Source organism: Etheostoma cragini, chromosome 16 (assembly GCF_013103735.1).
Source record: "Etheostoma cragini isolate CJK2018 chromosome 16, CSU_Ecrag_1.0, whole genome shotgun sequence".
NCBI classification, from domain to species: Eukaryota; Metazoa; Chordata; class Actinopteri; order Perciformes; family Percidae; genus Etheostoma; species Etheostoma cragini.
In genome coordinates this window covers 19167491-19178355 of record NC_048422.1, presented here as the reverse complement: position 1 = coordinate 19178355, position 10865 = coordinate 19167491, and the positions used below count along the sequence as shown (strand labels likewise).

The 10865-nt window shown below is 39.9% G+C and overlaps 1 protein-coding gene and 1 long non-coding RNA gene across 2 annotated transcripts; one reads left to right on the top strand and one right to left on the bottom strand.

The window, feature by feature from the left end:
* The first annotated feature begins 113 nt into the window (after nucleotides 1-113).
* On the top strand, nucleotides 114-1388 carry LOC117959894. The gene is made up of 2 exons (XR_004660025.1): nucleotides 114-624; nucleotides 790-1388. It is a non-coding gene; the product is annotated as an uncharacterized LOC117959894 (long non-coding RNA).
* A 2192-nt stretch (nucleotides 1389-3580) lies between these two features.
* ptger4b (prostaglandin E receptor 4 (subtype EP4) b) lies at nucleotides 3581-7605 on the bottom strand. The gene is made up of 2 exons (XM_034897249.1): nucleotides 6480-7605; nucleotides 3581-5196 (listed from the first exon to the last, which is right to left on the bottom strand). Exons 1-2 carry the CDS (start codon nucleotides 7257-7259, stop codon nucleotides 4624-4626), a joined length of 1353 nt encoding a protein of 450 aa, XP_034753140.1. The 5' UTR covers nucleotides 7260-7605; the 3' UTR covers nucleotides 3581-4623.
* Nucleotides 7606-10865: the final 3260 nt, after the last annotated feature.

Here is a 10865-nt window from a genome sequence, read left to right as displayed (position 1 = left end):
TGAGTAGTTTTGACCAAGGTTTTGAACCAAATGTTACCATTATAATGTTTAGTATGTGAGAAGGTAACAAGACTAACTCTGCGTTCCAAATTTAAATTACTTTTGCTATTGTGGGTCACAATAGCAATGCTTGAAAAGCATGCTTGCTTGCATACTGCAAAATGTAACCGGATGCAGCAGCACGTCCAGGTATTTAGGCATGCTTAATTTGACATACGGTGTACTGGAACATGTTATTGTTGTAAACGTAACATTTGCTAATTAGCACTTAACAGAGTAGAGCTTAGGCTAATGGGAATATTGTTAGTTTTGCAGGTATTTGTTCATAAACCAAAGTATCGGACAAACTCAAATGTTGACCTGAAGATGACGCTAGATGACTGAGTTGCATTGCGTCCCTAGAGCCACGCCAGTAGCATCAGCGAATCTAAATACAGGGCTTCAAGCCAAAACAAATCAAATATTATACCAAAAAAAAGTAGATACATGTGTACTCCATGTTGCACAAGTAGGAGATTTACAGCAAATAACATAGTTGTTGTCTTTAGGATAAGCTATTGAAAACTGTTACTTGAATCAATTTTTGAGAATAAATTTAAATATGGAGAACAATGGTGGAGCAAAGTTAAGAAATTATAACATTCTGCATTTAGCAATAAGGAGCTACTACACACTGAAACCTCTATGAGGATATGCATTTCCTAAAATGTCAGGGGTAAAATGAGCTTCAAACACTTTGATCACATTTCTATATAACATGCTACACAGACAAACCACAAGCATTTCTAGTGAAATTCACAGTAATACAGCGTAATAACAAAAGTGAAAACGTTAACATTACTGTAAAATCTTGATAATTTTAATTTTGCATACAGGCAACGTTCTCACTGGAAAATGTAAGTTGATAGTTAGAAACTTAAGTTATTTATGTGAAGGGAAACTGCAGTAGCACCATAGTTTTTGGGACTATTTTGTGAACATCCGTTTCAGTAGAAAAAAAGACAAAAGTCTCACTTCTCAGCTTTGTAGAGCAGCGTAAATATAGAACTAATTGAGTTTCTATAAAAGGGCCACTGGAAGTCCCTAGATAGTGCAGGTTCTGTGTAGAAAGAAGGATCTGAACGTACACTGTGTATTCCTATGGTTAGTCAGCACTGGCAGGTCATGTTAACATGCAACGATGCTTAAGTCACTATTCTGAACTGTTATGTGCATTGTAAACCCCATCCTTTTTTAAATGTAACAATATTCAGGGTTTTCTTGTGGGATAAATGGCTACAAAACGTAAACTGGACCCACAATGTTCTGTACACAGAAAAGCAAGTGAGGTTGCTGCACACTAATTACAATACGTAGTGCTAGTACCTTCATTTAAAAAAAAAAAAAAAGGTTTGTCATGGCAGAGACGAGGAGAACACATCTACAAATTGATCTAAATTAGATACAAGTTTAAAACAAAGAGACATGATTGCATAAGTAGTCACACCCTTACTCGTGGCACACCCAAATCATAGCTGGTGCAGCAGCAGTTGTTTTAAGCAGGTGCGGGAGAAGATAAATGGAGGCCACCTGTGTGTAATCAGGGTGTGCTATGGGATTTTAGGTGATTGTATCTGGATGTTCCAACTGCTGTTAACACTGTGTTATTAAAACAAACAGTCAAACAAATGTATGACAGGTTTGTTGAAAACTGAAAGTGCTAAAGAAAATCTATTTAGTCGATTGTTGTTAGTGGACTGTTTACACTCAACCAGGCCTACTCCATCTGCCTAACAGCTGCTTGTAGATGTACACCGTTAATTATACATAGCAAGTTAACCTACAAGTTAAATCATTTTGTTTTCCTTGAAGTGCTATAGCTTTAAAGTTGTAAATATGTCATTTTTTGCCAATATCAAGTATATTTTCTCTATTGACTTTTCCTAACACTTTAATGGAGTTATATCATGTTTAACCTGAGTGAAAAATTCAAACCCCATGGCAGGCAGAAACATTGTGGTGGTATGTCTTGCATGTATGAAACAGAAGAAAGATAAAGAAACACACCCAGATGAAGTTCAGTGAGCCAAAAAAAAAGGATGACAGTAATTAAATCTTAAGTTTTCGTGATGTTGTTCAGGTGGGAAATGATGTTTATTATCCGGACTATTTGCTGCATCATCTAGTCTCCGCTAACCCTGACCATAGCCAAACCAAGCCCCCGAATAGATCTGACTGTAAATCCTCATGGACCTTAACCTTACAATGTGCATTAGCCCAGATATGGAAGTACAAATACTGTAAGCATTTTTATAATATATTTTCTCTGGATTTACTTTTTGCTTTTAACTCCACTCTTGTGCTGAAAGGCCGCATCATGAACACGCGTTGCTTTTTGAGTGGCATCTTCTAATAGTCAATTGTTTTAACAGGCTCCTCATGGCAGGGCTTTAATGTCTAAAACAGTCACTTACACTGTAGTGCATTACTGCTGTTAGCTGATGAGGAGTAAAGTTTCCAAGAAAAACTCTCATTCTCTCATTTCACAGTTAAAATCCTATCACAACTGTTTTGTCAGTCACTATTTCTTGCCTCCCGAGAGGCTCTAACACTAACAGATTTCTTAGGTTGAGGTCACAGCTTCTTTTACTGGAAAATTGATGTTTAACTGCTCTCGGAAGACTATGGACATCGGCCACACTCAACCTGGAAGTGAGCTGAGCGTGGGAGAAACCATCTGTCTGCAGGTGAGCGGTGCTGTGCCATCTGAACTGGCTCAAATGTGTTTTAGCCATCAACTAGATCAAAGAGATGGAAGCTGACCTGTATTGTCTCAGCTGTTAAATGTTACTGACTATGACATGCTGGCAAAATAACACGATAATGTAGAACATTTGCATAAGGGCGTGCTTGAATTTCATTCAGGACTGTTTTTACGTAAGAACAAATTACATAGTAAAATCAATTTAATACTTTTTTATGAAAAGCTTTGCGGCAGTTCTTTGCACATTGCTCTCCAGCAGGGTCATGTTAAAGGTCTGAATGCCATCCATTATCCTCAAGTGATCAGTATTGATTTTAATTTCAATAATTGAAGCCCGTCTATTCAGGACTGATCAATGTTTCATTTTCAGCGACAATTTAGAGGCAGCCGCTAAGGGAGTCACATTCAGGTTAAATAGATTTAGTGTCTGTATAGATTATTTTCATTGTCAATTAAAATGCAGATTCTTGATAAATAAACTAATCTTTTAGTCTATAAAATCTCCGAAAATAATGGAATATGTCCAGCACATTGTTTAGTCCAACCAACATTCAAAACAATAACCAAACTGTTTGATATAAAATTAAGAAGGTGAAACCAGAGCTTTTTGGCATTTTTGCTTTAAAAGACACGACTTAAATGATCAAATTAGTTGCAGATTTATTTTCCATCCCACATCTTTCCTTAATCTAATGTTTGTTTCATCTCTAAATATACCCCTAATAACTCCCCTACCTTATAGCACGCAGTAGACATATACCACGCCTATTTAGCTATATAAATTCAACATAATTCACCGTGATAATAAACCATACCAAAAGAGTGACACAAATGAAAGTGAATATTTATAAAATTTTGGTTTATTTATGAGTTTGGTACAACAGTCTTTTCACAAGAGAGTCAACCTTTTTGTGGTAAAGTTCACACCGGCTGTTGCAACAACAACTTTAACATTGAAGTATAAACACGGTACTTATATAAATCTTTATAGAATAGCATTAATGCCATCAGGAAATCCATTGTAAGAAAAGGCAAAACCTTTAAACTCATCAGACAGGAAACTTAATGTCTTCAATTTGCATTCCTCTTCTTAATTCCCCAATAAAGTCTGATTAGATGAAAGGGATTGTCCATTACATTAAGGTTAAATAAAATGCAGTTGGATTAATCCTTATAAAGTTATGGGCTGGAATAAGTACATTAACGATTTTATATTAACACAATCATTTATGAGGCCTCTCAACATCCTCCAGTGTCTGGATTTTGGAAAAGACACAGCATAGCTGCCTTTTGTTATAAAAGGCAGCCAGTTGGACCAAATTGTTTGGAAATATTCCTACGTAGTATGTACCAAAAACAAAACCAAAAACATATTCATCTTGTTCCGATTTAAAATGCCTCCAACCTATCTGGACCTTCTCACAGAGAAGACAACACTGTACAATTTTATATTTAAAATAAATTAACATCATGGAACACATTTTCACATTCGTTCTTAACAGTCATCGTTCAGTTTGTCAAAACAGCCTCGCAGTGGTTTAACAATTTAAAAAGTGCAAGAAAAGAGCTCATCAACGTCATGTTCTCTGGTTTCGCTCGTGTAGCTGTTTTGGTTGTACTGTTTTTAGAGTATTTAGTGATAGTGTGTTTGTTATAACTAATAGACAAAGATTAATAGGCCTCCATTGATGATGGGTATGTAGTTCAGTAGTCTGTCAAACAGCAGTCAGCAAGCTATCCACGGGATGATGGATGATTATTCAGTATTCAGGTGCTGTCCCATTATCATCATGTCTTTGCAGTGCTCCTATTAGTTTCTATCTTCTGTACGTAGATGTTTCTGTAACAGAAGTGAAAGCTTTTCGAGATCATGCTAACTGTTAGATGCATTTCTCCTGTAAGTCTGCATTCTCGTCCGTGAAGGTCACATGTAGAGCCGGGTCCTTGGGGCACATTGGAAGTTCTTTCTGTGGCCTGCCTGGCACTCTTTCCTCTAAATCACTCTGTGAAAGCTCCCTCTGAGGCCCCTTGACCTCTTGGGGGCCCTGCAACGTCTGTGCTTCTGGAGGACTGGAGTTGCCCTGTGCTCCTGCTTGAATCGACCTCCTGGTGTTTTCCTCCGACTGGTACAGGAAGGTCTGCGAGGTGTTCACTATTTCCCGCAGCTCATGTGACAACAGCGAGGGAGAATCTCGCGAGACAATGGAGGCGGAGAGGCCGCTGTCGGCGCAGCGGAAATGACTGCCGTTCCTTCGCCCCCCGCCGCCCATTTTGCAGAACAGACACTTGATTTTCTCCATCAGTTTGAGGACAACTGTCTTTCTCAGCAGGATGTAGATCCAAGGGTCTAAGATGGGGTTGACAGAGGCCATGCGGATGGCCAGCAGGTCTTTATTCAAGCCGGAAGGCTCTTCTGTTTGGTTTCCGTAGAGCTGGTTTACAAAGATCCTCCACTGATGGCACAGGAGAGAGAACACAAGATCATTTAAGGAATGTGTCGTTGGGTTGTCGACCACATAAAGGAACATGGAACTACATTTCAAATGCAGAATCAATTCGAGATAGCATTTTTCCAATCCCAAACTTGTCTACGCTTCACTTACAAGAGTAAAGTAATTGTTTATTTTATATATTCCTACATGGCTGGCATGGAACAGTCAAATCTAAATAGACACTTGGCTGATTGTAACATCTGTGTAACCACAGCAGTGTGGAGGTGGCAAGAGGCCAATAAAAACAGAGTTCTCATCATCCTGCATCATAAGAGAACCTTTGGCCTTTGGGCTTTCCCATGGGTCTATTTAACAATCTATCAACAGAGTCACAAAAGCCTTAATGTTAGACTGCTGTCATCACTCCTTCTGTTTGTACTGGGCCCTTCAGACATCCCTTTCTATTATGCTTCCAATGGAAGAGGAGTCCTCTGCAACAACACATTCCAAGGCTTGCCTGAAGCCACTGTGAAACACTAACATCGATTGGGGAAACAACTCAAATATTTCCTCATCTCAGACTGCTGAAGCCTCATAAAAATTTCAGCTGAACTTTGAGATATATTTTATCACAGAATCAGGACCGAAGGTTTTGTTCCAATCAGCCTAATATTTACAGCAAGACCAAACTGTTCACGTGGGCACTTGCATGTTGTTTTAATTTAAACCCATCTTTCAATTCTATCTCTGACTTTGTCCCCACGGATGCAATAATGTCTGCCTGTCATTCCGCACCACACGAGCAAACACCTGCGGAAATTCACGTTCTGACCCTTTGCTCCCCAAGGCTTATTTTTAGTTGGCTAATAGCCAAAACATTGGTGTCTGGCGACGGGAGTTTGGCCTAAATGATCAAAGTCGCAGGGACTGTTTGCAAGTTTAAGCATATTATATAAACACTTATTTCCCCCAAAATGCTTATACCAAAACTTTGTAAATGCTGTTTTAAACCACAAACGGAGGAACTGATTTGTGCCTCAGAGAAATGCGTCACCTCACCACAAATTTCTAAAACACAAGGTTCAGATTATTATTAGTCCCCTCTGTGTTTTTATTATTTAATTCATTCTGTACCATCTTCTGTTGGTGTTTTTGCTGTTATAAGAGCGCACACTCTTTTTTATTTCTATGTTGACTCATGTCCATTTCACTACTGTCTGGTGAATTACGCTGCAGGCATACTGCATTTCCTTTATTTGTTTTTTGATTGCGCCCACCCGGTGCAAAATGTGTCAGATACTCACCACTAAAGGTATGGAGCAGATGAGAACCACAGCGGAGGTAGCTATAAGCAGGATCACCATCTGAATCTCTGCTCCGGCTAATCGGCCGAAACTCCGTCTGCGCCTGAGGTCCGCGATGCGCCTCTGGTCCGTGCCCAAAGACGTGCGGCGGATGAACCGCTTGTGCATCAGGATCAGAGCCCCGCACACCATCACGTTGCATATGACAGTGGCAAGCACGATGACTGAATTTACACCCGCGTACATCAAGTTAAAAGTCGCAACTGTTGTTTGGTTGTTCTGCCAGTCAATGAAACACCAGGTCTCCGGTCTCTGGAGTTTCACCTGCCCGAGCCCCAAGCTGGGCAGCGCGCAAAACACGATGTTGGAAATGTAAATGGCCAAAAGAGTCAACGCAGCAAGTTTTTGGTTGAGGTACTCGTTGTAGAAATATGCATGGTTTATTGCCAAGTATCTCTCCACTGACATTGCAAACACAATGCTGAGCTGGACCAAGAAGAAGAAGAGCAGGATAAAGCCGGAGTACTGGCACAGTGGATCACCTCCCGGCCACGCGCCCTTCACGTAGGTGGCGATTGTGACAGGACTGGCCAGCAGTGTGCCCAGAAGGTCCGTCACCGCCAGGCCACACACAAGTGTATAAAAAGTCGTTTCCTTTTGTTCCTTTCGTGATATCCGCAGAACCACTATGGCGATGACATTCCCCACCACCCCGAAGATGAACATAATCACCGGGATGGTGGGCGGTTGAAATCTCCCTGCTGCTGCCGTGGAGTTCATACCTGCAGGGACTTCTTTCACTCTTTCCCACTAAGAAAATATTCTCCTCTCACTTCCGAAGTAGTGACATTTCGCATTAATGCACATTCTTCAGGTTCTCCAACAAGAAGCAAATCCATCGTTTCCAAATGTCCCTTTTACGCACACTATTTAAACTCCATAATCTTAAAGATAACACGAGCAATCCACAGGATGAAGGGGTTTACTCTTGTAGTTTTGGTTTGCAAGCGATGCTCCGACACTGCGAGATGCGCTTAGGTTGATGGCACACTCAAAACTGAGAGAGACGTTTCCTCCTGCAACTTATCAAGGCAGCTCCTCCTCTACATTTTTAATGCAACCAGTGAGCTGTTTAAGAAGTAGTGCAGCCAGGCACCACGTGCATTGAGAGAACATTTGTGTAACGTCACAGATCTAGTTTCATTTCTTCATTTGAATCTATCACCTCCCTCATCATCTGTCAGTTGACATCAGCAGAGTCACAAGTGTCGTTACTTTAAAAAGGATCAATGCACTTAACAAAATTAAAAATCTGTAATTTTAATCAATGACACTAAGGGTGTCATCATATAACCTTTGACCCCCTGTAGAGGCTAACTTCTTCAAAACCACACATGATGATACTTTGAGAGTAACTGGAATTATACTCAGTAGCAGTAATCCATAATTTTCTGCTACAGAAAATTCTGCTACTACGTTGTGTAATTCAGTATTACAGATGACAGTCCACCTAATTTATTGGAATCATATTTCAATATCGATCCGGTTTGTGCTTTGCTGACAACTGGCTCAGGCTAATGCTTGGTGGCTAAACCGTTCCATAATGTTAAAATGTTACTACAACAATCAACATGCTCATAAAGTTATTTTGTATGATTGTTTTAACCATGGTTAACAGCACTGGGCTAGTCTATATCCACGATGTTATCACTTCTGGGATTGCTTCGATGACGCTGGAAATTCCTCCGGATGTCACTCTTTTAGGCCGGATGTCCGTTACCTTCCTCTCTCTTTGTGTTGGAATTTTAAACTCCGGTTGATTTCTGAGGACCATGGTTACCTGCTCCTCAGATCTCTGCAGGGTAAATCCAGACAGCTAGCTAGACTATCTGGGCTAACCCGTGAATAAACTTGCCATGTAACGTCTGCTGTGTGTGTATTCTAGTAATCTAATACAACGATAGCCAGCTACTGCACCCCAGTCCATCTGCCTCATTCCCTGCCACTAAGAGACTTCTTCGCGATGAGAGTGGACAACATCCTCTGGGACACTGCTTATACCCATGCACAATACCCAGCAGGTGCTAACTGCAATAATAGACCAACTTGAACTTTTACTCCACTATATCTAATTACTAATTATGATATTTCATATAAAATACCTTAAGATGAATACATTTCATTCCTGCAGAAATCTCCTAATTATCAGTCTGTTTGGTCTATAATTTAGCCTATAATGGACTCCGAGCTGCTTACTTTTTTGTCTAAATTCAGCCTGTTACATTATGACCAAGTTTTCTTAATTCATCTTAAAATCTAGTGCAACACCATGCTTTTTTGATTCAATACACTAAAAAGTAAGCTCTACATGTAGAAACTTAGTGCAGAAAATAAGACAATGTTTCTACAAAATAAGCCTATACTATACGTACATTATTGGATAATTTGGTTTCTCACCCTTAGCCCATAAAGTTTGTTGACATGATACACCTGCGTCATCTAAATGTACTTTTTAACTTGTGGTTAATGCATCTCTTAACCACAAGTTCCCATCTTATAAACATCCCACTGAGTCAGCATGATACTTTGCAAAGTTGCTAAACAAAAACCTAAATGAATTAGAAGTAGATTTAAAATCTATAATTAAAGTAATTGATTTTTTAAATTAATTTTAAGTAATGTACAAACACAAATTTAAGACAGAAACATTGTATAATCTTCAGTCTGATATTGTTTTTTATGCTGTATTTCACTTGTGCAGTAAGACATTTTTGTTGTCGTTGTTGATTCTGTTTTACTTGGAGGCAATCGGATTGTTTTAGCAGCAAAACAATCCGCAAAAAACAGCTGCAGCAGATAAATATCTTGAGGTTTGTTAGGACACCATAGTCAGGAAGTTGATAGAGTGTTCACTGAATCAAACGGACTAACTAACAAACCTGTTATTTGTTATCTGTAAACGAAATGTTTCAGAGCAGGATGTTAGTGTTGTGGTGGAGTGATCAGTTGTGCATGCTGAAAATGTGTCATTTCCTCCGCTAAACTGAATGAAACCTTCTGAGGCGGCACTCCTTTTGACCTCAGGTTGAAGCCTTCTTTTGAACAAAGAGGAAGGGATTGCATGTCTTTCACTTAAAGTGCAGTAACATTCTCCTCATCAATGTGTACCTTTTAGCATATTGCTCCAAATTCAAATCACATCATCTGCTTACTATGGTAATTTTGTGGTATGAGGCTGAGGGGAAGACCTTCATGGCATAATATTTTCATAACCTTAAAGGTCCCATGGCATGAACATTTTACTTTGTGTGTTTTTTTTAACAATAATATGAGCTCCCCCAGCCCGCCTATGGTCCTCCAGTGGCTAGAATAGGCAATAGGTGTCCTCAAAAGCTACAGCCTCAGAAATGGTCGTCTTAAGGAAAGCTAATTGTGGGACTAGCCCTAGTGGCTGTAATTCTGCACCAAGGCTGAAGTTTGGGAAAGAGACTTCAGATATGGTGTTAGGAGACCACTAAGGTCTAGCACTGTGGCCTCACAGCTACAAGGTTTTTGGTTCGAATCGAGGTCGTTCCAGGCCTTTCTGTGTGGAGTTTGTATTTTCTCTCTGTGTTTGTATGGGATTACTCCAATTTCCCCCACCATCAAATAAATGTACTAGGTTCTCCAGTCAGTGCCCTTGATCAAGGTACTGGCTCAGATCTGGAGTTGGTCCCCGGGCGCTGTAAAGGGCTGCCCACTGCTCCCTTAAGGTATGGGTTAAATGCAGAGAATGAATGTCGCTACATCTATGTGTATGTGACAATAAAATACCTTTACCTTTATGAGGTAAACGTATTTCAGAGAAATCCCTGTGAGCTAAAACATTCAGAACTCCAACTGTTCTAAACGGTTTAAACAGTTTTTCTACTCTCGGCTTTTCTATGTTGTATGCAACTCCTAGCAGGTCTTCTATAATTGGGCATCTGCTCCAGCCAGCCAGGCAGGACTGGACTGTTTTGGACTGTCTGAGCTACTGTGGTGTTGACATTGTTTCATGTAGCTGCATCCTAACAGCAGTAGAAGATGTAACCTTGGCAGCAAATGTTGTTAATTCTCCCAAATGACGGGTCACAATACTCTTAAAACATTTCCAGTATGCAGTATTTGGTTTATGTCTTTATCTATTTTTGACGATAGAAAGTCCTGCTATGTTCTCTTTGTGTCCACTGCTAACAACAGAATCTGCATGCTAATGTCAAATAGCTGTAATCTTGGCAGCCGTTGGTAATTTCTCCCCAATTTTGGGTCACATTACTGCTGGAACATGTCTGGTTGTGTAGTATTTGGTTAAAAAGCATTGATTGATGATTTTTCATGGTACAAAGTATATATGCTATATACGCC

What these genes read in the sequence shown, in the direction of transcription:
- ptger4b (XM_034897249.1), bottom strand. Translation starts at nt 7,259, where the DNA reads ATGAACTCCACGGCAGCAGCAGGGAGATTTCAACCGCCCACCATCCCG. An exon ending in TCTGCTCCATACCTTTAGTG is followed by an intron (nt 5,197 to 6,479) that starts GTGAGTATCTGA and finishes CTGTGCCATCAG; the next exon opens with TGGAGGATCTTTGTAAACCA.